Below are 27444 nucleotides of genomic sequence, written 5' to 3' on the forward strand. Positions count from 1 at the left end.
AAAGATTTTTGTAGAATTGGAAAAAAGTGGGAGGAGGGAAGGAACTCAAAAACAATGATTCTTAATCGGGTCCTTCACTCTTACATTGTACATAAAATTTTCTGTTAATGCATAATCCATTTTTGGTGGAGAGTGCTTCTTAGCTTTCATCAGATGCTCGATGGGATCCAATGAGCAGTAAGAATCTAATCAAGACCTATTGGACTAAATTGGGTTGAAGTTATTGAAAATTTGGTGACCTGATGAATACTTTGGGAGCCAAAATTTTTTTTAATTTTCTGAAATAGCAATATTAATAGCTAACATTTATTGAACAGTTACTATATGGCAGACCTGGAGCTAACTGCTTCATATGCATGATCTCACTTAATTCACACAATTCTTTAAGGCAAGTTCATTTATCAAGCCCATTTTACAGAAGAGGAAACAAAAGCTTAGTAATAATAAGTGGTAGAGCCAGAATTAAAAACCAAGGTCAGGGGCCGGCCCAGTGGCAAAGCAGATAAGTTTGCACGTTCTGCTTCTGTGGCCCGGGGTTCGCCGGTTCGGATCCCGAACGTGGACATGGCACCACTCGGCAAGCCACGCTGTGGTAGGTATCCCACATATAAAGTAGAAGAAGATGGGCATGGATGTTAGCTCAGGGCCAGTCTTCCTCAGCAAAAAGAGGATTGGTAGTAGTTAGCTCAGGGCTAATCTTCCTCAAACAAAACAAAACAAAACAAATCACCCAAGGTCACCTTGGCTGTGTTCCAATAAAAATTTACAAAAACAGGCAGTGGGCCTCTGGGAGCCTGTAGTTTGCCAACTCCAAGCTCTGAAAGCAAATTATTGCAAGAAGCTTTATTTTACTCTTAACAAAATCAAGAACAGGGCACTTGCTAAAAGGTATCACAAGAACCATGATGAAAAGAGGATGTGGGATTTGAGACAATAATTCTGAGTGTGTATATCACCTAAAAGGTCTAAAAATAAAAGATTCACTAAATAAATTCTGATTCCACTATGGTGGAATGTTACAGAAACAATAAAAACGATGCAATTTAAGAGCACACAGTAATAAGGAAAAAATTTAGGAAGACAAAAATATATACACAGTACTGACACACCTAAAACTGAAAGTATTGGGGCCAGCCCCATGGCCAAGTGGTTAAGTTCACACGCTCCACTTTGGCGGCCCAGGGTTTCGCCGGTTTGGATCCTGGGTGCAGACATGGAACCGCTTATCAAGCCATGCTGAGGCAGCATCCTACATGCCACAACTAGAAGGACCCACAACTAAAAATATACAACTATGTACTGGGGGGCTTTGGGGAGAAAAAGGAAAAAATAAAATCTTAAATTAATTAATTAATTAAATAAAACAATCAAAACACTGAATAAAGACCAAGAGTAGAAGGTAACGGAGTAAAATGTTCCATAGATTTCCTAACCTCCGTGTTGACTAGTGAGCCTGGAACTAGTAGAGGTCATTTTTTCCCTTTTATCCCCATTTGCCAATTTTTAAAAATGTGCCTATTGTGCAAACACGTTAAGGAATTGGAAATTTAAACTCTAAACTTTATGGAAATAGAGAAGGAAGTAAAGACTGTCCTTTCACAGAAACCTTAAATGTATCTTGGATCTCATCAGAGTAAAGCCAGAGGCTGCTTTGTCAATGATTTCCACCAAACTCTTTGACGATCTAGAAATTCCAATCTTACCTCAAGTCCATGCCTTAAGACTCTCAGAGATGATCGGGGTCCCCTACCACAGGCCACATACAGCTGTGGAGTATCTTCATTGGCCAGATCAGCTATCTGTACAGAGAAAAAGTTAAGGGAAAAAATGTCTACTTCTGCTAAATTTTGACAACCAACCCTGATGATTCTCAGGGAACAAATTACTTTTTAGTTTATTTAAGCGTATATATTGACTACTGGCCCTGGGGGCGTAAGAGGAAAATGCTCCAGTGTTCCAAAAAGCAAACCAGTTTGAAGCAGCAAATTTTACCAAGAAAGGCTTATTAAGTTAACAAAGGATTTTTTACAGTTACTGAAACAAAGTGTTATATAATCTCAAACTAAATTTAGCATTTCCTTCCAACTAAAATTACAGATAAACTGTAATATTATCAGTATCTGTGACTATGTCACCAATGAACATCACATTTATTCATGTACCATTAAAGTTTATAGATACCTCTAATTATCATTTCCCTCATCACTACTTCAAAATTACATTTATTGATCTGCTGTTGGACTGCACATGATCAGAGGGCCCTATCGATAGACGCTCCTATGGTGTAGCTGACCAACTGCTGGGTAACTCTGCACCTGGTTATTCAGCCACCAAATGGGGACGCCATGTATTCTCATACTGGTATCCCAGACATCTAGCTGCTTTCCAGTACAATTATTTGTTGACTAATACATGAAAAGAGGTCACTCATTTATATTGTAATTCTGTCCAACTGGTCAGTTCAAACAAAAATTCCTGACTGTCTGAAAGGGAGCGTAGCCTACTGTAACATGGGTGAGCATGTGGGTTGTAAGTCTATACAACCTTTACACAAACCTCTTAAAAAACTAACTCACCTATTTTAAATGCGCCATCTTTAAAGTCTTAATAAAGAGGCATATATATTACTTTCTCACAATTTAAAAAATATTTTGCTATTTTGGCTATCACATGTTTATCACTATATGAATTCACTATATGAATATGAAATATTATTCAGTGACTGGTCCAGTGTTCACAGGTTCAGATCCCAGGTGCAGACCTACGCACCTCTTATCAAACCATACTGCGGCAGCATCCCACATACAAAATAGAGTAAGACTGGCGTGGATGTTAGCTCAGCAACAATCTTCCTCAAGCAAAAAGACAGAGATTGGCAACAGATGTTAGCTCAGGGCCAATCTTCCTCACCAAAAAAAAAAAAAATATATATATATATATTATTCAGAGTGGGGATTCAGATCCCTCACCAGACTAGTAGAGATAGATGGCAAAAAAAAATGCTTATAGCCCTGCTACAGATACATGAACTTCCTGTTAATTTTATTCTTGATCTACAAACTATTTACACAATTATTTTCTCAAATTCCAGTGAAAGGGGGGAAATCACTAATAATCAAATTATAAATTGCTTATACTTATTTTCTACGGCCCTCAGGACTAACCCTTTCTCAAAAAGAAAAAATAAAAGCAATTAATTTCAGAATGGTTAATTTTACCAGGAAGAGTGCCTGAATGCTGATTTGTTTCCCCAGCACACAGTGAGCAAACCTCTTTCCCACTAAAGTGTGATCAATTAGACAGGGCAGGGTGGAACCTAATGGTCACTCAAACCCCAGCAATCCAGGACACAATGACATGGTAAAATTCCTGCTGCAATTGAGCTCCAGTAGTGAGGAACACAATACCCATCATGGACCACCCCAGGTTCCTCCCTGAGGATGTAATTAAAAAGGTTGTTACTGACTGATCCCAGTGTCTCTGGAGTATTTTAACAAGGAAATGAGATATACATATTCATAGACTGTTAAGTAATAAAAGGTCAACTCCAGAATACTGTGAAGTACATGAACCCATTTACATTAAAAAGAAAAATACAGCACCACGGTGGAGTGAGTTGTTCCCTTTGTCTCTCCCCTCTAAGTTACAACCCGGGGGACAGCCATTACTAACAAAGGACTCCTTGCACAGCACACAGGAATGCTTGAGAGATCCATGCATCTATACATCTGAAGACAGCAGTGACTCAGACACCAGTCTTTCCAGCAGCAAGGGCTGCATCCAAAACACAGGTATCACTGGCAGGGGTAGTAGTACCCTGACCTGAGGTTTCAGAAAGCACACTGGCACAGAGCAGCAACCAGGACTGCAGGAGCAGCAACAGCACTTGAGGCTTAGCCTCTCCCCTTCCCACAGCAGTTGCAGGTGACAATTGAGACCCAAGGCTTCAGAAGCCACAGGAGAATCCATGATCTAGCCCCCAGTGGTGGCACCCCTGACACTAGCTATACCAGCAGCATGGGCTGCATACAATACCTCAGGCCTCTAGCAAGAAAGAGTGACACCTGTGAACCCCATGCCCCTGGCACAGTACTGCCAGCATCCCCAGATAACCTGGGAGCAGCAGTGCAGGTGGTGCACAGGGCAGCAGCATCCGAGCCCATGGAGAGCCCACAGAGAGCTGATGGGGGAACACGAGCACCAGGCCAACTCCAGAAGCAGCAGAAGTGCTCGTACCCAGGCAACCCTGGTGGCGACAACTGAGACTGCAGTGACATTGTACATAGCGAGGCACAGCAACCTTGGAGGTACAAGCAGTACAAGGACGGCACTGACAATGCCTCTGGCAGAGGCAGTGAAGGGTGGAAAGTGCAGGCTCTCATATACAACCAGAAGCAGCTCAGAACCAAAGTAACCACTGCTGTACCCAAATAAGAAAGGTGTTTACTACCACAAGTTCACCAGGAGAGAATCAACTAATGAAGAACTATTAAATTATCAAAAGTCAATGGTAGAACAGAAAGAAAATGACAACTCTTCAGAAACCAAACTTGAAGTCACAGATGATAGCAATCTGACAGAAAATTCAAAACAGTTGTCATGAAGAAACTCAATGAGTTACAAGAAAATTCAGACAGTTCAATGAGCTCAGAAATAAAATTAATGAACAGAAAGAGTAGTTCACCAAAGAGATTGAAACTCTAAAAAAAAAAAACCAAACAAAGAGAAATTCTGGAGATAAAGGACACTTTAATGAAATGAAAAATAAAGTAGAAAGCATTGAAAGTAAAGCAGACTATATGGAAAAGAGAATTAGCAAGCTCAAAGATAGAAATCCAGAAATGATTCAGAAGGGAGAGGTGCGAAAACTAAGATTTTTTAAAAATTAAGGAATTCTACAAGAAATATCCAACTCAATTAGGAAAAGCATCATAAGGATAATGGGTATCCCAGTAGGAGCAGAGGACAAAGGAGGAGAGAACTTATTCAAAGAAATAATAGCTGAGAATTTCCCAAACCTGGGGGAGGAACTGGATATACAGTACATGAAGCTAACAGAACACCTAATTATCTCAACACAAAAAGACTTTCTCCAAAGAATATTATATTAAAATTGTCGAAAATCAATGACAAGCAATATTAAGGGTGGCTAGAGAGAAGAAAATAACTTAGAAAAGAATCCCCATCAGGCTATCAGTGGATTTCTCAGCAGAAACTCTATTGACTAGGAGAGAGTGGAATGATATATACAAAATATTGAAAACCAAATACTATCAGCCAAGAATACTCTATCCAGTGATAAATGGGAAGCAACAGGATATACTGGAGTTTATGAGAAAGCCATTTGGTGTAAAACTAATTCAGCCTGACCTTGTTTTTCCAAAAGGGCCTAACATGGTTGTTGAGCATGCACTGTATATCTGCTTTAAGCATTTGCTATGCTCCAAAGACAGGAACAAGCAGCCTTAAAGTAAAGACGCAACTTCCCCCACGCTGGCATTTCCTTAAGGATAAGCATCCTCCCTAGGCTACGAATTGATTGCTGCGCTCACCCTGTGATCACCCAGCTCGAGACAGCAGACCTACTACCTACTGTGTGAATAGCCGTGCTGTGCTGGCTAGGCAATCTCATGACTGTTGTAAAAAGGACATTCCTATCATATGTGATGTATGCTCTTTGTGCCAAGAGGGTACATAACCACTCTGTACACCCCACTTCTTTGGTGCCTTTCCTTCCTCGGAGAAGGCAAGCCCTGGGCTAACCTAGTCCTCAGCTCTGGCTCATAATAAACTCACTCCAATTTCCATTTATAGATTCATTATGGATTATTTTCGTTGACACCAGCAAAGTTAACCAGATATGAAAGAGAAATAAAGGCTCTCCCAGACAAACAAAAGCTGAGGAAGTTAATCACCACTAGACTGGCCTTACAAGAACTGTTGAAAGGAGCCCTCACATCTGAAACAAAAAAGCAAAGGTTTACAAAGCTTCGAGCAACATGCTGGACAGAATCAGAAAATTGCAGCTCTCTATCAGAATAGGTTATTCTGATATGATACAATTAAGTGATAAACAATTTAAAAAGCTAAAGGGAAAGAAAGCATCAAAAATAACTATAACCACTTCAATTTGGTAATAAACTCACAACATAAAAAAAGGATAATTTGTGACAACAAAAACGCAGAAGGGGAAGAGAAAAGGACAGAACATGCATAGGCTACTGGAGATAACATGCTATCAACAGAAAAAGGATTATCTCATTTACGAGATCTTTTAGACAATTCTCATGGTAACTACAAAACAAAAAATCAGAGCAGAATCACAAATCATAAACAAAGAGGACACTGAGAAAAACATCACAGAAAACTACCAAACTGAAATGGCAGACAAATATCTCATGATTTCACTCATATGTGGAGATAAAAAAACAAACACACAGATACAGAGAACAGATTGGTGGTTACCAGAGAGGAAAGGGTTAGGGAGAGGACAAGACGGGTAAAGGGGTACATTTGTATGGTGACAGATGGAAACTAGACTTTTGGTGGTGAAAATAATGCAGTCTATACAGAAGCCGAAATATAATGATGTACACCTGAAATTTACATAATGTTATAAACCAATGTGACCTAGATAAAATAAAATAGTAAAAAAGAAAAGAAAAATACAACATACACACACACGCTTATGGATGCAGAGAAAATGCCTGGAAGCAATCACAAGAAACTGTTATTAGCAGCGGCCTCAGTGGAATGGACGGTTGAAAAGATCAAGGCCAGGGCTTTTACTTTTCACCTTTCATATGGTTTAACTTTCTCCACTGAACACGAGTTTTATATTAAAAAAGAAAAAAAAGTCCAAGGATTCACATAATTTTTACTACCCCAACGTCTACCTTTGGCTGCTTCACCTTTACAATGTGGCAATTCCATAGATATACTGACAAACTGGACTCTCAGACTAGTCCTTAACTGAACCGGAGTTAAAACTTTAAACTCGTTCAGATTCAAAAACAGTTGGCTGGCACTGCTCATTGTGGAGGTGACTAGAAAGATTCACACCTGGCAAAACAAAATGGGAGAGAGGCTGTCCAACTCATCAACCAGCACAAGGTTTTTGAGTGGTCTTGGCTGAAAGAAGAACGTGTCTCCCTCTTCCAGAGGCATGGCAGATGAAAACTCAGGTTCTTCATCATCATCTCCAAGATGTGCAATCTGATATAAGTAACTGGGGAGAAGCAAACAAGACCTTAGTTAAAACATTTTCTGCCTGAAGATAACATCTGCCATCAATATAATGTTCATAAAGCAATTCACAATTATCTAATCAAAATTATAACACAGATGATTGAGTTAGCATCTATACTTTGAAATCTCTGCTTATCCGAGTGGTGTTTTCTCTCTTTTTTTTTTTTGAAAGATTGGCAGCTGAGCTGACATCTGTTACCAATCTTTTTTTTTCCCTTCTTCTCCCCAAAGCCGCCCAGTACATAGTTGTATGTTCTAGTTGTAGGTCCTTCTGGCTCTGTTATGTGGGATGCTGCCTCAGCATGGCTTGATGAGCGGTGCTAGTTTCATGCCCAGGATCCGAACCAGTGAAACCCTGGGCCACTGAAGCAGAGTGTGCACACTTAACCACTCAGCCATGGGGCTGGCCCCTTCTCTTTCTTTTTCTTAAGAAAGGAACATGGATGAAGAAATTAAGAATACTGAATTTAAACTGGTACACTGGAAGGATCCTAGCATCACAGTAGTTAAAAGCACTGGGCTTCCCTTAGAGTGCCGGGGTTTGAATCCCAGCTCCGCTCCTTAACTAGCCGCATATTATTACTTAATCCCTCTGTGCCTCACTTGCCTCATTTATAAAACTGAATTCTACAGGAATGTGCTATTCAATGAGTACTTAGTGCACAGCACTTAGTAAGCACGGTGTTTGTCAAATAAAATGAAATACAGATGAATGAAGTCCAAAGAAAACCCATAACCATTTCCTATTTTAACCAACAACCAGGCCAAATCTAACAAAAAGCAAGAACTGGTGGTGATCTTGCAAAAGTACGCAGATATTATAGTATTCTTCCCCAAAACCAAACATAAATGCACCCAGAGACAATAAGCAACAGTCATCTTGCCCTTCTCCTGTCAGTCTTCTGGCTAATAATCCTTAGTGAACTGATTCAAAGGCAAACCACAAAAGGAAGAGGGAAAGCAATTTGAGAGTAGATAATCTGTAACAATATACCATCATAAACTGAGCATGCACTGAGCTTTTGGGAAGCAGTTCAATTAACATAAAACACCAAACTACCAGTCACGTTTATTCTTTAAGTAATATACTGGACCTTCAATACAGAGCACTTTAAACAATATCAAGTGCAGCTTTTTAGAAGCAGAATAAAATGACTAAATCAGGGTCTAAAATACATAAGTTACTCAATAAACGTGAGACAAATAAACCTCAGCATTTAACACTTGGTAAACACATCAGATTCTATGCTAAATTATGAAAAAAACAAATAGGGTTAGGGGCCGGCCCAGTGGCACAGAGGTTAAATTCGCACACTCTTCTTTGGCGGCCTGGGGTTCACCAGTTCAGATCCCAGGTGCGGACCTACGCACTGCTTATCAAGCCATACTGTGGCAGGCGTCCCACATATAAAGTAGAGGGAGATGGGCACAGACGTTAGCTCAGGGCCAGTCTTCCTCAGCAAAAAAAAAAGAGGAGGATTGGCAGCGCATGATAGCTAAGGGCTAATCTTCCTTAAAAAAATATATTAAAAAATGTAAAAACAAAAACAAATAGGGTTATTATCCTTGAATGATTTTAAAAAGCAGTGAGAAGATAGGATACACATACAAAAAGTTAACTAATACGAACCCCTTATTTAGGCAAGATGTCTATATACAGATGATAAAGACTAGCTGTCAAAGACACCTTCAGTGTCTAGTAACTGCCAGTAACCAAAAAGATGCTGGGCTCACTATCACCATCACAGGAAAGGTTGCTTTGGCTGAATCTTAGTAAAACAATTTCTGTGACTATAGTGTTCTGCTTCAGAGGAGGGATGCTGGAACCAGGTGGTCTGGGTTTGAGTTAGATTTAGTTGTGTGATCGAATTTCTTAAATTCTCTGTGACCCAGTTCCCTAAACTGTACATGAGATAATGGCTCTGTCTCATAGAGAATGTTACACATTAATATTTGTAAAGCGCTTAGAACAGTGCTTGGAACATAGTAAATGCTAAATTAAGTGTCTGATTGATAAATAAATAGGTTTCTTTAGGATTAAATGAGTTAACACCCATAGCACGTTTCTGATGCCTCAAAATCACCATTCTTAAGTCTTCCAAATTTCAGCTGCAGCAGCAATGGGTAATTTCTCACAAGTTCAAACTCTCTAACAAGCATCCCACCTGTATACTGTAGTCTTTCTACTACTCTCTGCCCCCAAAAACTTCTATCTTGTGGGAAGCTGCCGGAGTAAGAAGATGTGCAGGAGAGATTATGCTCCTAGGGGTAACATGCAACTCAGGAGAGAGGAGTTGGTGGTGTACGCTTCAGGTGGCAATTCTGAGAGCCATTCTGCATGCTTCTGCCAGGTCTTGACGGAAGCAAGTTCCCATTGTCCACAGCAGGAACCTCAATAACAAGCCATTATATTGGCTTTTCCTCTTTCCCTATCTCTCCCCACTGGTCCTTCACTCCTGCTTCCTGCAATTACCTCCCAATAATCTACCTCCACCCAAGTCCTTGTCACAGGCTCTGTTTTGCAGGGGAACTCAAACTAAGACAATGTAAGAAAAACATTTACAACAGTGTCTGATACATAGAGACAAGTACTCAATAAATGTTCATTATTAATCTTCGGAACAAAAGGAATCAACGTAATATTCCTAAGTCCTTTTAGAAGACTTAATAGACAACCAGGATGCAAAATCTTAAACACACAATCTGTACAAGTTAATGAGCAAGAAGATAAAACCTTCTATGTCCGCGGCTATCGCTTCCACCCACAGCCTTGTTAAGATAGGTTATATCTAAGTTTTTAATGTCTGCCAATACGCTGGTGAAAACATGACACCTTATTTTGATTGGCATTCCTTCAATTATAAATAAGCTTGAAAGCTTTCTATGTATTACACCTTTAGACCACTGGTATTTCTTTTACTGTCAAAGGCATACTTAAACCCTGTGCCCATTTTCCTACTGACTGAACTGCTTGTCTTTTTCGTAATGATTTTCAAGAGCTTATTAACTTGCCCTTTGTCATGTACTGAGAGGAAAAAGGTCATACACAGCTGGTGGGAATGTAAACTGATGTCATCTTTTTGGAGGACAATTTGGGATTCCCTATCAAAATTTTGTCCCACATTTAGGAATTTAAACTATTGCTTTACTCAGCTAACATGCAAAGATGTACCTACTATGTTCCCCGTGGTACTGTTTCTAATAGCAAAAGAAGAAACAACTTAAAATAGCCACCAAAAGGGAGCATGGTCATAAAATAGTATCAGCCATTAAAAATGTTTCCCATACACCAAATGCAATATATGGGTCGTGCTGGGATCCTGATCTGAACAAATCAACTTAAAAACTATCGAGACAATAGAAAATTTGAATACTAACTGGCTATTAGATTATATTAAGGAATTACTATTATTCTGGGGAGGTGGGGTATAAATAAAACAAGACTGGCCATGGGTTGACCTTTGTTGACGCTAGGTGGTGGGCACACGTAGGTTCATTAATTATACTATTCTGTCTTCTCATGTACCTCTCAGAACATTTTCATGATAAAAAATAAAAATTTTAAGTGAAAAATAAAGACTTATTGATATGGAAAAAAATTATGAAATAATGCTTATGTGCAAAAGTAGATCAATAATTTTTTAGAGAATGATGTAGTTCTCTAAAATAAAATTACATATAAATACTAGAAAGTAAAAATACTGGAAGTAGATGCAACAAAATGTTAAAGCGACTATTCTGGGATACTCGGATAATGGGTGATTTTTATTATTTATTTGCTCTTTTATTCATTTTCCATAACTTTCTACATTACCAGAGGGAAATAACAGGAAAGATAGTAATCAACGTTTACTAAACACTTACAACACAAAGTACTTACTGGTGCTTGGCATCTGTATTATTAAATACGCACAAAATCCAAAAACGTATACACTATTATTATCCCCACTTGATAAATAAGAAAACTGAGGCAGAAAATATAGAGCCAGAAAACATAAAGCCAAGATTATAATTCAGACACTGTGTCTCCAGAGTTTTCACTATGCTCTACTGTCTCCCCAAAAATGTCCCTAACCATTACTAAAGGATACTATAGAAAACTAGGCAGAGATGTGACTAAGCAATGAACAGAAGACATACTGCTAGGCAAGCAAAGGAAAAAAGTCCAATCTCTTTAATAAAATTTTTGCCCAATAAATTAGCAAAGCATAAAAGATATATGGAGAGAGTTTCCTTGACTTATGATGGAGTTACATCTCAATAAACCCATCATTGAAAATATCATTAAATCAAAAATCCATTTAATAAAGCTAACTGAGTGCCAGCCCAGTGGCACAGTAGTTAAGTTCACACGATCCACTTTGGCAGCCAGTTCGGATCCCAGGTATGGACATGGCACCGCTTGTCAAGCCAAGCAGTGGTAGAGGAAGATGGGCACAGATGTTAGTTCAGGATCAGTCTTCCTCAGGAAAAAGAGGAGGATTGGTGGCAGATGTTAGCTCAAGGCTACTCTTCCTCAAAAAGAAAAACCAAAAAACCTAATTGAACATCATAGCTTATCTTAGCTTTCCTTGAACATGCTCAGAACACTTACATAAGCCTACAGTGGGGTAAAATATCTAACACAAAGCCTATTTTATATTAAGTGCTGACTATCTCACATAATGTACTAAATACCGTACTCAAAGAATGACTGTATGAGTACAGAATGGTTATAAGTGTATCGGATGTTCACCATCACGACTGCGTGGCTGACTGGAACTGTGGCTTGCTCCCACTGCACAGCATCACAAGAGTATCATACTGCATTATTGCTAGTCTAGGAAAAGATTAAAACTCGAAGTACACTTTCTAAACAATGTGTATGGCTTTCCCACCATTGTAAAGTCAAAAAATCATTAAGGTGAACCATCATAAGTCAGGGACCATGAGCACACAGTCTTGACAATATGTGGGAAAACAGACAATACAGACTGTTGCTAACGTATAAATCAGCACAAACCTTCAGTAATTCAGCAATGTGTCAAAAACTTTGAAAAGGTGTATATTCTTTAATCCAGCAACCATATCCTTAAGAAAGTCTATCCAACAAAAATATCCAATATAAATTTATAAATTGGATATTTCTATCCAATATAAAAGTTTATTTAAGTAAATTAACTTGTGCCCACATAACGCCATATTGTATGGGCATTAAACGTAATGCTACAAGGGGCCGGCTCCAGGGCTGAGCGGTTAAGTTCAGGCACTCCACTTTGGCAGCCTGGGATTCACTGGTTTGGATCCTGGGCGCAGACCTACACACTGCTCACTCATCAAGCCATGCTGTGGCAGCATCGCACATAGAAGAACTAGAATGACTTACAACTAGGATACACAACTACACACTGGGGCTCTGAGGAAGAAAAAAAAAGAGTAATGCTACGCTGAACAAATGACGCTGGGACAAGTGGATTTCCAAATGTGAAAGAATGAACTTGAACCTACCTCACACAACATAAAAAATTAGCTCAAGGAGAGAGTGAAGTCAACGTCATGGTGGAATGAGCTCTTCCCTTAGACTTTCCCCCCTAAGATACAATGAAAAGGACATTCATAAACTAACAGAGGACAGTCACACAACACAAAACATGTGTGAGAGACTCACACAGCCATATGTCTGGAGATGGAGATGCTGGACCACCCAGGAGGAAGTAGAAGGAGGTAAGGGGAGCTCCTCTCCATCCCCAGCTGCAACCCAGGGCATGAGACCATGCGTGGCTATGAGAAAACAGGGGGAAGGGGCAGCTCTCCACAGGAACACCTTCTCTCTTCAAGTTCCCTCACAGCCTCTGGGAAAGTTCCAAACAGAGGAGGCTAAGCTCTTGTGGGAGTGTCTTCATCAAGCCAGCACTCCTGGAGAGCAGACAGTGAGAACACCCCCAGATCACGCACAGGAAAGAAACTCACCAGGTACTCCAGCTCAGCTGGCTGGCAAGAGTGACCGTGCATATGTTAGAAGAGCAGCAGCTGTAAGTGAGCAAGCCTGCAATCACAGACAGGCCCTATCAGCATAGACTCTGAAGGACAGGGACAGACACCAGGGATCACAGCAGGCTCAGGATATACATCCCTTGAGTATCCCCCCAAGTAGCGGCAAGTGGAATCTGCGACCAGATACTATCAATACTATCAGTATTCCAAGGCACAAATCCATGCCATCAAACAGTATGAAGAAATATATTAACACTCCAGATCAGAAGAAAAATGACAAACATGCAGAAATCAATCTTGAAGGCGCAGAAATTTACAATCTAAATGACAGAGAATTCAAAATAGCTATCATAAAAAAACCCAATGCATTACAGGAAAATTCACATAGTTCAATGAAATCAGGAATAAAATTCATGAACAGAGGGAATTCTTCACAAAAGAGACTGAAACTATAAAGAAAAACCAATCAGAGATGCTAGAGATGAAAAACACAATAGATGAGATAAAGAAAAATCTGGACTCCTTGAATAACAGAGCCAATATTATGTAAGACAGAATTAGCAATCTGGAGCACACAAATATAGAAATGCTTCTGATGGAGGAGGAGAGAGAACTAAGACTAAAAAGAAATGAAGAAATTATCAGAGAAACATCCAACTCAATTAGGAAATGTAAGATAAGGATTATGGGTATTCCACAGGGAGACGAGAGGAGGAATGGAGTAGAAAGCTTGTTCAAAGAAACAGTAGCTGAGAACTTCCCAACCCTGGGGAAACAGTTAGAAATACCAGTAAAGAAGCTAACTGAACTCCTAATTATATCAATGTGAAAAAGACCTTCTCCAAGGCATATAGTAGTAAAAATGGCAAAAGTCAATGACAAAGAAAAAGTATTAAGGACAGCAAGGCAGAAGAAAATAACTCGTCAAGCCATGCTGTGAAAGCATCCCAAATAAAACAGAGGAAGATTGGCACAGATGTTTGCTCAGGGCCAATCTTCCTCACAAAAAAATAAATAAATTAAAAATAGAAATACCATACAACCCAGCTATCCCACTACTCGCTATTTATCCAAAGAACTTGAAATCAACAATTGAAAGAGACTTATGCACTCCTATGTTCAATGCAGCATTATTCACAACACCAAGAAGTGGAAGCAACCCAAGTGCCCATCGACTTATGATTGAATAAAGATATGGAGTGTGTGTGTGTGTGTGTATGGAATATCATTCAGTCATAAAATAAGACAAAATTACCCCATTCATAACAACATGGATGGACCCTGAGGGTATTATGTTAAGCAAAATAAGCCAGACAGAGAAAGACAAATACCGTATGATCTCACTCATATGTAGAAGATAAATTAACACATGGACAAAGAGAACAGATTAGTGGTTACCAGAAGGGAAGGGGGTGGGGGGGAGTGGACATTAAGGATAAAAGGGCACATTTACATGGTGACTGACAAATAATAATGTACAAGTGAAACCTCACAATGTTATAAACTATTATGACCTCAATAAGATTTTTTAAAAAATTAACTCTAAATGGATCAACAACCTGTGGCTGGCCCCGCGGCCGAGTGGTTAAGTTCGCTTGCTTTGCTTCGGTGGCCCACGGTTTCGCCAGTTCGAATCCTGGGCACAGACATGGCATGGCTCATCAGGCCACACTGAGGCAGTGTCCCACATGGCACAACTAGAAGGACCCACAACTAAAAATACACAACTATGTACTGGGGGGCTTTGGGGAGAAAAAGGAAAAATAAAATCTTTAAAAAACAAAAAAATGGACCAACAACCTAAAGGTACAAACTAAAACCATAAAACTCCTAGAAGAAAACATACAGGTTAACCTTCATGACCTTGGATTTGGCAACAGATTCTCTAAGAATATGATATAAAAGCACAAGTAACAAAAGAAAAAATGGATAAAGAACTTCATCAAAATTAAAAACTTTTGTGCATCAAAGGGCATTATCAACAAAATGAAAAGACAACCTACAGAATGGAAAAGAATATTTGCAAACTATGTACATGTTAAGGGATTAATATCCAGAATATACAAAAAACTCTAACAATTCAAAAACAAAAAGACAAACCACCCAACTAAAAAATGGGCAAAAAACTCTGTATTTCTCCAAAGATATACAAATGGGTTAAAAGCACATGAAAAGGTGCTCAACATCACTAATCATAAGGGAAATGCAAATCAAAACCACAAAGAGATACTACTTCACACCTACTGGCTATAATCAGAAAAGCAGGAAATAATTGTCGGTGAAGATATGGAGATACTGAAACCCTCATACACTACTGGTAGAAGTGTAAAATAGTGCAGCTGATACAGAAAACTTAGTGGTTCCTCAAAAAGTTAAACAGACTCAGCATATGACTCAGCAATTCCACTCTCAGGTACATATCCAAAAGAATTAAAAACTCAAACAGATTATTTGAACACCAATATCCAATGCAGCACTATTCATGAGAGCCAAAAGGTGGAAACAAGCCATGTTCCATCAACAGTTAAATAAACAAAATGGAATATATGCATACAATGGATTATTATTCGGGGATAAAAAGGAATGAAGTGCTGATACACGCTACACATGAACCCTGAAAACATTATGCTAAGTGAAACAAGCCAGACAGAAAAGGGCAAATATTATTAAGTGAAATAAGCCAGATAGAGACAGACAATCTCTATGACTCCACTCATATGAGGAATTTAAACATGTGGACAAAAAGAACAGATTAGTGGCTACCAGGGGAAAGGTGGGGTGGGGGGTGGGCAGAAAGGGGAAGGGGTGAACCTACAACACAACTGACAGACAATAATGTACAACTGAGGTTTCACAAGATTGTAACCTATCGTTAACTCAATTAAAAAAAAGAAATTAAAAAAAAAAAGAAAAGGGCTAATGTTGTATGATTCCACTTAGGTTACCAGGGGTTGGGGGAGAGGCAAATAGGAAGTTATTGCATTAACGGTTACAAAGTTTCTGTTTGGGGTGACAAAAAAATTCGGAATAATAGTAGTAATGGTTGCACAAGACCGTAAATGTAATTAATGCCAATGAATTGAACATTTAAAAATAGTTAAAGTGGCAAATTTTGTTATATATGTTTTACCATGAAAAAGTGGAGGAAAAAAAGATGCAACCAAAAAAGTGAATGATGTTACAGATCTGTATTTATTAGTATAGAAAGATATTTATGACATATTACTGTTAAAAAAAGCAAATTACAGAACAGTAAATATGCACAGTTGTATTTTTTTAAAACATTTAAATATACACACACAGGAAGCCTACACAAAAATGTTATCTTTGGGTGGAAGGACTGCAAGTGACACTTTTGCTTGCATGCACTTTCTAACTTTTCTACAATGAAAATCCCTTGTTAAGAAAAAACTAAAAAATTAGAAATGGATGAAGATAGACAACAGGCTATATGTGAAAAGTGCAACGGAAGACATCTAAGCCAGGAAAAGGAGTAATAAAGGAGCAGTTGGAATAAAGTCTATGAAGGGGCCCGGCCCAGTGGCATAGTGGTTAAATTCACACGCTCCACCGCAGCAGCCCAGGGTTTGAGAGTTCAGATTCCAGGTGTGGACCTACACACCACTCAGCAAGCCATGCTGTGGCAGTGTCCCACACAGAAAATAGACAAAAGATTGACACAGATGTTAGCTCAGTGACAATCTTCCTCAAGCAAAAAGAGGACTGGCAACACATGTTAGCTCAGGGCCACTCTTCCTCACAATAAATAAATAAAGTCTATGAGGATGAGTAAAAGGCATGTTTAAGACAGGGAGAACAGTTGGAGACAAGGCAGGAATGGCACAGAATCCTAGACAACACCTTCATTTTAATTATGAGGAAACTGAGCATTAGATAAGTGGTTTGCACAGACGTTAGCAGATACTGGAAAAACGTAAATTAGAAAGCAAGACTATGGCATCTTATCTCATATAAGTAAATTGGAGTCTTAGATACTGGTCTTAAATTCAAGGCTAGAGTTCAGACTTCATCCATTTGGCAATGAAAAGCCATCAAAGATGGTAAAACAGGGACGGGGAAATTATTTCACCTGGGTTGTATCTTGTCCAATTAATGATATGACTATAAAGGCTGAATTTTATAGGAAAGTCAATGAAATGCCATATGGAAACCAGTGAACTAGTTCAGACTAATGCCACAGAAAAGTGATACAGAATTAAAAACAGAACTTAGCACTCAGCTGAAAGTGGTGGAGGACAACAAAAATTGAGATTTTATAACCGAGTTGCTAGAAATGACTTATTCGTCCTTAAAAAATACTGAGGTTGGGGGGGGCTGGCCCCGTGGCCGAGTGGTTAAGTTCACATGCTCCGCTGCAGCCGGCCCAGTGTTTCGTTGGTTCGAATCCTGGACGCGGACATGGCACTGCTCATCAGACCACGCTGAGGCAGCATCCCACACGCCACAACTAGAAGGACCCGCAACGAAGAATATACAACTGTGTACCGGGGGCCTTTGGGGAGAAAAAGGAAAAATAAAATCTTAAAAAAAAAAAAAATACTGAGGTTGGGAGGATTGGTGATGTGACTGGGCAGCCGTGGGTACTGATAAGTTTCAACTTTACAGTTGTACAAGTGAAATGTTTGTGAAACATCTGTTTAATACTAAGTAGTCCAATAAATATTTATTCAATGAAATAATGAGAGATCACTTGTCAAACTCTTTTTGCAGCTACCCACAAGTAACGTAAAAGGGAAAGAGCAAAACTTTGTTTTGAAGAAACTAAAAAATTCTCATGAAAAGCTCCATGGTCTTGCAGCTACATCTCCCTCCTGCGAACTTTTATAGTAACCAGGGTGAACTAGGATATTAAAAGGATTACTCACTGGTTTCCAAATTCTGATGCTACAAAAAGGAAGCCTGTTTTAAGCACACACATGGCAGCAGCAACAGGCACAGTATCAAAATACTTGAGCCGGATCTCAGTAACCTGGAGTGAAAAGAAAAAAGATTTTAGTGAGTGTGTGGGCAAGTGAAGCTAGACAGTGTTTACGTCCTCCATAATATCAGCTGTTATTTAAGGAGTGTAGATTTTTCTGTATCTCATTCACTGTGTTTTTCACCTCCAACATTTCTGATTGGTTTTTCTTTTTTTTTAGTTTCAATCTCTTTTGTGAAGAATTCTTTCTGTTCATTGATTTTATTCCTGAGATCATTAAACTGTCTGAGTTTTCTTATGGAAGGTAGCCCAGTACTATAAGATACTGTAAACAGAGTAGCAAATAAATACTGTCCTTAATATCTAAACCAGGGGTCAGCAAACCACAGCCCACAGACCAGCCATGGCTATTTGTTTATATACTACCTACGGCTGCTTTTGTTTTTTGGGTTTTTAAAGGTATGCTTTTTGATGAGGAAGATTGGCCCTGAGCTGACATCTGTTGCCAATCTTCCTTTTTTTTTCCTTTTCTCCCCAAAGCCCCAGCACATAATTGTATATAATAGTAGTACGTCATTCTAGTTCTTCTAGGTGGGATGCTGCCACAGCATGGCTTGATAAGCAGTGCGTAGGTCTGCGCCCAGGATCCAAACAAGCAAACCCCAGGCCAGTGAAGCGAAGCGTGCAAACCCAACTACTCAGTCACAGGGCCAGCCAGATCTATGGCTGCTTTTGTTCCACAATGGCAGTTGAGTAGTTCAAACAGACCTAACAGCCCACAAAAGCTGAAAATACTACCTGGCCATTACAAAAAAAAGTCAGCTAACTCTTGAGCTAAAGAGGTATCTAAGAAATTGCCCAGGTGTTCACAGCTCCTCCACAGGATGAAAGAAGTAACAGACCATGTGTATGAGGTATTACCAGTTTTCAGCAGACAGGGAGACCTTTCTCTTATTCACTAGAAGTGGCATTACCCAGTCTCATATTATTGTACATGAGACTACCAGACCAGAAGTCTGTTAACCAGAGGGAGAAAAACTACGATCATATACCAATTCCAAACTTTAAAAGCTTTAACACCTTAGGCAACCACTTTTTAAGGCTTTTGGCTTCCAGCTTTTTAAGTTGTAAAGTATTAACTGTCCTGTCTATCTCAGACTAGTTGTAATGTACACATTTTATAAAACCACTTTGTAAACCTTAAACATACACACAAATATCAGTTTTTAAAATAAGGTTATTTAATTATATTAACTTAGAATAAAAAAGTAGAAAGTTTTATCAACTAGACTAACCGTAACAAATGGTTTTTTTCATTTTTTCCCCTCCACACATGCTCTGCTTACCATATCTTCATCTGTCTCCAAAGTGATCTTGAAGATATCTCCCTGCTCAGTTTGGGCCAAAAAGAAGAACATCGATTTGGTCTTATGGGTGGCAGAGCAGACAAAAATCATTCCTCTTTCAGGGTCATCCAGGTCATTCTAGCAAAGTCAAATACACAACCAACATCTTAGAAAATGAGCACTACTCATTTCTGGAACTCCAACAGGGATCATGCAGGCCACCCAAGGCCTAGAGGCATCTGGAGCCTCTCTATACAAGCAAGCTTTGACCAAGAGCAGCCTGCCAGCCACAAGAGTAAAATACATAGCTAAAAATTCCTGTCTACTATAAATACAGAATAAAGCCTATGTACTGAAAAATAGCCACAATTCCACTCTACAGCCTGATCAGATTGTAAGGCAAGAACTATCTCCAGAGAAAAACGTCAGAGAAGAGACATGAAAAGTAAAGAATCATCATTTCAGGCTGTGAATAAAATTGTTACATGTCCACAACACTACCATCCAAACCATCCATCATCAGCCTTGTTCTACATCAACTTCCTTGGTTGCTAAAAGGCATCCCGTTGGCTATGATTTTGCGTTTTTTCTTTTAAAGTTTCCAACATTTTGTATTTCTCTAAGTAAGGTCTTCAACGGCAAACATGTTTTATACTTCTCTGTAGCTCCGAAGCCAAATAAAGTGCCTGACAGTTACATGCTCAATAAATTTCTGATCAACCAAATCGAATTACTTTCCATCCCTTACTGAGAATTTAACTTGATAAATTTCTTCTCAGGTTTTCTAAAATTGATGGAATCTTACTCAGATGCCATGTATTGGATAAACTAAATAAGTCCTAAAAGGTCCTACCCAGGACCTATACATTAATACCAAAAAGATGATAAATAATCCAGGGTTGAGAGGAGAAACTAAGGAAGCAAAGGTGAAATAAGATTAGCCACATGTTGATAACTGCTGAAGCTGGGTACACAGAAGTTCATTATACTCTACTTTTGTATATGCCTAATAATTTCCATAATAAACTGCTAAAATTAAAAACAATAAAACACCATTTTCAACTACCAATGTAGTAACTGACTGAGGAGAAAACCAGTGTGTGAAAAGATGTTGGGGAAAAGAATATTTAGCCTTAAAGTTCACCAGCAGATTCCACACCAAGTACAAAAACAGAAAAGTATCTTTACAATGAAGAGTAGCAGGAAGATACCACCTTAACGCAGTGATCAATTTAGATCACCAACAGAGTCAAAGCAACATTATGAGCCCCTAATGTGATATAGTGGGAAATATGTATCACCACCTATGTAATAATTCTATCAAAAAATACTAATATGGATACACTCATGAGGAAAAAGATTATGGGACAAACTACAAGAAAATTAGCCCCAGACTCTAAAGACCAAAAACAAAGGTGAGAGGAAATATTCTAAATTAAAGGAGACTACAGGTAGATATAAGGATCTTTTCTGGACGATGAGAGAAATTGGTACACGAACTGTACATAAGATAATTCTATTACACAAAAGGGTAAGTTTCTTGGGCATGATATTGGTAGTGTGGTTATGTAGGAAAATTTCCTTATTCTTAGGAGTTACATCTTAGGAGATTCTTGAAGTGTCACAATGCCCGCAACTTATGTTGTAACTGTTTTGTCTAAAAAAGTATATAGATATTTCATAAGAAAGAAAAGGCAAATGTAGCAAAACATTAATAATTAGTGAATCTAAGTACAGGCATATAGAAATTAATTGTTCTATTCTTTTAAAATTTTCTATATGTTGGAATGGCGGTAGGGGAGACAAAAAGAATGAAAGACAACTTATCTCCATAAATATGGCTGGCTCCTTCAAACTAGAAACTTTCAGGAATTTCAAATTGATAATGTCCATAGATTCTTGAATGAAATGGAAATTGTGTTGGGTTTTAATTTCTCTTCTCAAAGAATTTGTTTGGCTTTTACTAAAATATTTTACCAGCTTTATTAAAAACATTTGCAGAGAAACTAAAACTTAACAGACAAACTAAGAGACTACACTGTAATTACAAAAATTAAGTTCATTTCACAAACACGAATATATCTTCTCTTACGGCAAAGATCTTACCCGTCTCCTGGGAATTGGACAGCGGATATCTGGTTGGTCACCAAAGTTCTTGTAGGTGATATAGTTTTCAGAACAGATGAGTACTCCACTTGGACCATCTGACCCTCCTGGAACTGTCAGAGGAAATAAAACTTACCAATAATTTGACATAACCATGAATTACGATTTAGCTTTCAATTCCTTCTCTCCTTCAGCACCACGGTGTGCCTGAAGCTGAGAAACATTCAAAGTGTTTCTTTTCCCTAACAATTATATTAGACAAGGATGGAGCACAGTTTGGGTGATCTCAGCCTGTCCAGATATCTGATACCGCATCTAAATTTTTAGCTTCGAGCCCAAAACTCAGTTCTTAGCTTCACATCTATAATCCAAAACTGCCTATTAGACACTCTCACATGGATATTCCACAGCAGCTTAAAAATACAATGTGTTCACAAACAACCTCAAGTTCCCTCCCAAACCTGTTCCACATCCTGGGTTCTCCACCTTAGAGAACACCACCATCAACTAATAGACAACATCGAAACCTGGGTTTCACCCTTCAATTCTCTCCTCTCCCAAAGCTCTATTAATTCTACTTCCTTAGCAGCTCTCTTGGTGCTAAACTCTCATGATGCTGCCAATCTCTCCTGGTTTAGTGAAACAGCTTCCTGACCAATGTCCTGGCTTATAGTCTTTTTATCCTCCATTCCACTAGCCAAAATGTAAGCAAGTAATCCTTCTAAAATGTTAATCTTCCACAGGTTATTATTCCCCCGCTTAAAATCCTTCAGTAGCTACCTCCTCACCACTACCTTTACCCTAGCCCTTCTGCTCTAACGATCCAATCACAATGAGCTTCCAGTTCTTTCAATGAACCATGTTCTTTCTGGCATTTGGGCCTTTGTGCATCCTGTTCCCTTTGCTCACAACAGAAACTCCTTCCTCCACCCCCGCTGTACCTAGCTAACTCCTAACTAGTCCTCAGGTCTCAGCCTAGAGAGCACTTCTCTAGAAAGCTTTCTCTAACACATTTCCTTCCTTTCCCTGGATTACGGACTCCTCTTGTGCACTGTCATGGCATATGGCACACACTGGCAATTTTTTTGTTACTTGCACACAATCACCACTAGACTCAACCCTGCATAAAAGGAGACACCATTTTTAATTTTTCACTGCAGGACCAGGATCCAGTGGACTGACTCTGCACATACTGATTGTAGAGGCTCAATAAAAATTTGAACGAATGAAGCCCTCATAAATGAAAGGTGTAGTAGTATGTTACAGTAAGTAATGTGTAATCTATTTTCCAAGGTTCTTCTTCTTAATACACAAATAGTCTCTTCCTAAGATTTAATGCTCAAAGGCAAGTGCGGTCTTATATTATTCTTCTCCAAAATCCTACCCCAACAACAGACATATTTCATTTTAAACATCAATCCAAGTGCAAATGACTCAAAACAGAAAAGAATGGATCAGTCTTTCCCAGGCCTGCTGAAACTTACATGACCACAAATAGACCTGTCCTCCTCTAGTCTAAACTAGATAAACAGATACTGATTTTCTAACAGTGACTATCTTTGAGCTCCTACAGAAATCTTAATTATGATGCATTTAAAATGCTGTTGAATTTGATTTGCTAAAAGTTTAGATTTTTTTTATCTATGATCATAAGTATAACTAGCCTGTAAATATTTCCTGTTACTGTCCTTACAGTTTTGTTACTGAAGTTACATTAGGCTCATAAAGTAGCATAATAGCTTTTATTCTTTTTCTAATCTCTGGAGAAATGTAAGGTTCCTGAAAATTCTAGACCTTAAATCTTTTGGAGGAAAGAGATTTTTGACTACTTCTCCAATTTCTTTAGTGGATGCTGATCTATTCAGGTTCTTAATTTCTTCTTGGATCAACTTTGGTATTGACAAAATATCAAAATTTTATCAGTATTATAAACATTTTCAAAAATGTTTCTATTTCACTAAGTTTATAAATCCATGGACATACAATTTTATCTCGTTGTGTGTGTCCATTTCATTTATTTGTCTTTTCAAAGGACTAGGTTTTGATTTTCTTAATGAGAGTGAAAGACTGACTACAGTCAAAACATCACAGCCATCAAGAATAATCAATATTCCAAGCTGACTGCTCTCCTTGTCCTTTCTTCCCTGTCCCCACTAGAGGATAAGAGTTAACCACTGCATGAACTTGTAACCTTAGCAAAACATAGACAAGGTATTCAGGTTTACTACAAACAATTATAGTTTCCAAATTCTATTAAATAAATCCTCATAAAGTGAAGCATAAAATGGACCAAGCAAAAGGGTACAGAGCAGCTCTGAGAGAAAAGTACCTGTAATAAGGAAGTTGCCATGTTCCTCCAAAGGTTCACTGTATTTTCGGACCACATGATTTAAACCAAGGTCTAACTCATAGAAAGTAAGTGTCTGCTGGGTATTAGCCGCTGCTTCCCCTGTTGGATCATTGTCTGCTTCCTACAGAGGAGTACAGTGGCACAAGAACTAGTCAGTACCATAAAATAAAATTTTTAGAGCTGGAAAGGGCATCAGGGTTCCTCCATTTTACAAACACAGAAGAGGCCCACAGATGCCAAATGGTTTGCCAGAGTTCACACCACTAGGTAAAAGCAGAGCTGGAACAAGAACCTGGGTCTCCTATTTCTAGGACCAGGATTCCCTCTAGTGGATACTGCCTTTCATTCAAGGCAAAGAATGGTAAGCCCCACCTTTCAAAACTTCCCTGTGAAAACAGACAGTTTCACCCCCCTTTTCAGGCAGCTTTTCCCAATAAATACCCTGTTTCCATAGGGAGATTGTTCAAATCAGAGCAAAGTGCTATTATATAGTCAGGTAAGCTCTGAAACATTCCAAAGTGTTTTAGTAAGGCATTTGGAGTACGGAAAAGATTTGTTAGCATAAGAGATATAAGACGTGTGATGAAGATACAATCTCAGGAAAGCAGTGAGGAGAGTGGAAGAAACTCAGAGGGAGAGGAGGAGAGAAAGGGAATAGCGGGTGGGGAGGGAGAGTGACAGACAGACACATGGTGCCATTACCTCATAATCCATTTCCAGACAAGCAAACATTGGATTTTCAAATCCCACATCTACACCAACCACATGATATACTAAAGTGTTCGCTTTGTGAGCCTCCAGGGGAGATGAAATGGTAAGTCGGGCTGCAGCATCCCTGTTCAAGATATACACCAATTTCTGTTTCTCAATGGCACCTGCAGTTGAAGGAGACAAAACATCCAACATTTCCAGATAGTGAATAGCGGGGCTTACAGAACAACTAGCGAGATTCACATCATGATTATTTTTAAAAAGTCATTAACAGCCAGCACTAACTCTACAAGTGTATTAACTTAGGATTTTGCTGTCATTAACATCGACAACAGCATCAAGTATCCACCTCCTTCCTAATAGGGATCTTAACATCCCACTAACTCTTCAAAATTCTTTAAGGTGCCTTAGATTTAATGATATTGGAAAACTAACTAATTCATAAAATTGGTAGCTTTATTCTCTGAATTAGATTTAAGAATTCTGTGACTGCTCAGCAAGGTTTGCTCTCTGGAGGCCTGATCAGATACACAGATTTTCTTCAAGAGGTTTATCAGAGAAGAGACATGAACGTGAATCATCACTTCAGGCCAGTGAAAACAATCATAGCCACTGTCTAATAATGTAAAATCAATTCACTGTAGTCTTTTTGCTATAGATAAATAAGAAATGGAAAAACATCTATTTTCAACTAGACAGGCAGTAGAAAAGGTGTGCCAAGACTTTTCCCAGCGTTTTAAAAGGAAAAGCAACTTTAAACCATGGAGTCAACCCAAATATGATCTAAACTTTACCCAGTTAAGTGACTTATTGGCACCCTGCCAAGATCACAGCATTGTTCTCCTAAACTAAGCATCTCCAAGACTCAGATATGCACTTCTTAGAGCAAGTCACTCACTAATCATAACAGCTCGCCCTTTGGGATCCACAGCTAAGAACTGGCCAGGAACGATGCGGCGGCATCCACTCTTGCCAAAGGTTTCTTGGTGAATTTTCTCAAACATATTCTTAGACGGCTGGTATTCCAGGATAACAATCCGACCTGAGTCACTGCCAACCACAATGTAGTCTTTGGTGCCACCTGTCAGCCTAAAGGCCATGAGCGACCGGATAACACCAAATACTTCCACAGTTAGTAGAGTGTGTACTTTGCCCGTGTTGGGGTCAGGGCGAAGTAGCTCCAAGATCTTCCCACGGGAAACAACAATTTCCTGCTGTTTGGTTCCTACATGGCCAAAAAATAAAGATCATTAACAATCAGAAAGAGTCCAAAAAGTGACCTGAATGAATCAAAATGCCACTAAAGATAAATATAACTAAATGTTTGGAGCTCAATATTTTAATTTATTCTATAAATTTACTTAAAAGGTAATTTACCTAGGATTGAAATAACCTAACTAAAGCGGTATCAAAGTGTTCAAAGAATGGTCACACAGTTATTTTTAAAAACTTTTTATTATTCTAAGATTTCCATCAATCTGCATAATTGGGAGCTGTCTACAAATAGTTTTAACATATAATGTTTAGCTTCATAAGATTAAAAATTTCCAAAGGCTCTTTCTAGCCCATCTTTAAGGCTATTATTCTAAAAAATTATATTGCTTTTGTGCAGTTTGATGTAGTGTCTCAAAGAACTTTTAAAGCTGCCATCTAATACATACTTTATCTTTCTAAACTCACTCCTAAAAAGTTCACCTTTCAGAACTGCAATCAACACCTCCAAATGCATAACAGCCAACTTGTCCCCATCTCTCCCTGCGTGCTACATAATTCCACCTGGATGAGTTGTCATCAACTTCCAACTAAATGTTTAAAATAACTAAGTTCCTCCTTCCCCAAACTTCCTCTCTGGTCCCAACTAACCTGCTATCAATGTTACCGTCATTTTCTCTGCCACCCAGACTAGAAACTCATATCCTTCTCTTTCTTTCTATCCCCACTGCCCTAGTACAGGTCTACACTATCTAATGCTTACATGGCTTCCTATCCTATCTGATATCCCACTCCTACCCATCTCTATCCATTATCATTTGTTCAATGCCACCACTTATCAGTCCACCTTACTTTCCAAAGGTCCTTTGGGGATCAGCTAAGATCAAGTACTTCAAAGTGTTTTGGAAACTGTAAAGCATTATATAAATTACAATGTTCTCTATGTTTAAAAAAATTCCTTTCTGTAATTTTCTTTAGGAAAAAAGTTTGAATTTGAAAAACTAATTTGAAGCATAAAACTAGTAATATTAAAAATGTTAAATTCAGAAAGATAGTTAATTGAGAACTTACCAGAGAAGTTGCCATGAATGGCAAAGCTGATGCCAGTGGCTCGTTGCAAGGTCAAGTTGTACAGGAACATGGTGGCAGCAACACTGAGCCACCCACAACTCCACAATCCAGGCCTTGGTTATACCAAGTCAAAGAAAGCTAAGAGCACATAAAATTAAAAAAATATCAGCTGGGAAATTATTAATTTAACAGACATTTCCATATGGGAACTTCTGGCTGGAGACAGCAGAACCAGTAAAGGCCTACTGAAGAAAAACCTATTTATAATTAGAGTGCCTTCTATATGCCAAGCACTATACTACATACTTCGCCTCTAATCTCGCAAGAAATCTATAAGAGTATTCAATATTATACTAACTTCATAGATGAGGAAATTGAGGCTAAAAAATTAAATCACCTGCCTGAGGTCACATAAAAAGCTGTAAAAATGTTGGGAGCTGGGATCTGAACCATTAACGCAACACTATCTATTTGCCTTTACTGTCACA

At 38.7% G+C, this 27444-nt stretch overlaps 1 protein-coding gene and 2 non-coding genes across 3 annotated transcripts in view; all 3 read right to left on the reverse strand.

Moving 5' to 3' along the window:
• The window catches only part of SF3B3 (splicing factor 3b subunit 3), a 52377-nt gene that overhangs the window by 22053 nt on the left and 2880 nt on the right, over positions 1-27444 (reverse strand). The window contains exons 2-10 of the mRNA XM_014829144.3: positions 26957-27094; positions 25572-25898; positions 24665-24837; positions 23942-24083; positions 21613-21725; positions 19507-19644; positions 18108-18211; positions 7063-7228; positions 1704-1799 (exon numbers count right to left, since the gene is read on the reverse strand). Coding sequence (XP_014684630.1) covers positions 1704-1799; positions 7063-7228; positions 18108-18211; positions 19507-19644; positions 21613-21725; positions 23942-24083; positions 24665-24837; positions 25572-25898; positions 26957-27026 — 1329 coding nt within the window. The 5' untranslated portion in view covers positions 27027-27094. The remainder of the gene's footprint in view (positions 1-1703; positions 1800-7062; positions 7229-18107; positions 18212-19506; positions 19645-21612; positions 21726-23941; positions 24084-24664; positions 24838-25571; positions 25899-26956; positions 27095-27444) is intronic.
• Positions 19886-19975, reverse strand: LOC123281915 (small nucleolar RNA SNORD111). Its single transcript, XR_006521711.1, has one exon. It is a non-coding gene; the product is annotated as a small nucleolar RNA SNORD111 (small nucleolar RNA).
• LOC123281916 (small nucleolar RNA SNORD111) lies at positions 25188-25266 on the reverse strand. Its single transcript, XR_006521712.1, has one exon. It is a non-coding gene; the product is annotated as a small nucleolar RNA SNORD111 (small nucleolar RNA).

The sequence above is a fragment of the Equus asinus genome, chromosome 28 (genome assembly GCF_041296235.1).
Source record: "Equus asinus isolate D_3611 breed Donkey chromosome 28, EquAss-T2T_v2, whole genome shotgun sequence".
Taxonomy (NCBI): Eukaryota; Metazoa; Chordata; class Mammalia; order Perissodactyla; family Equidae; genus Equus; species Equus asinus.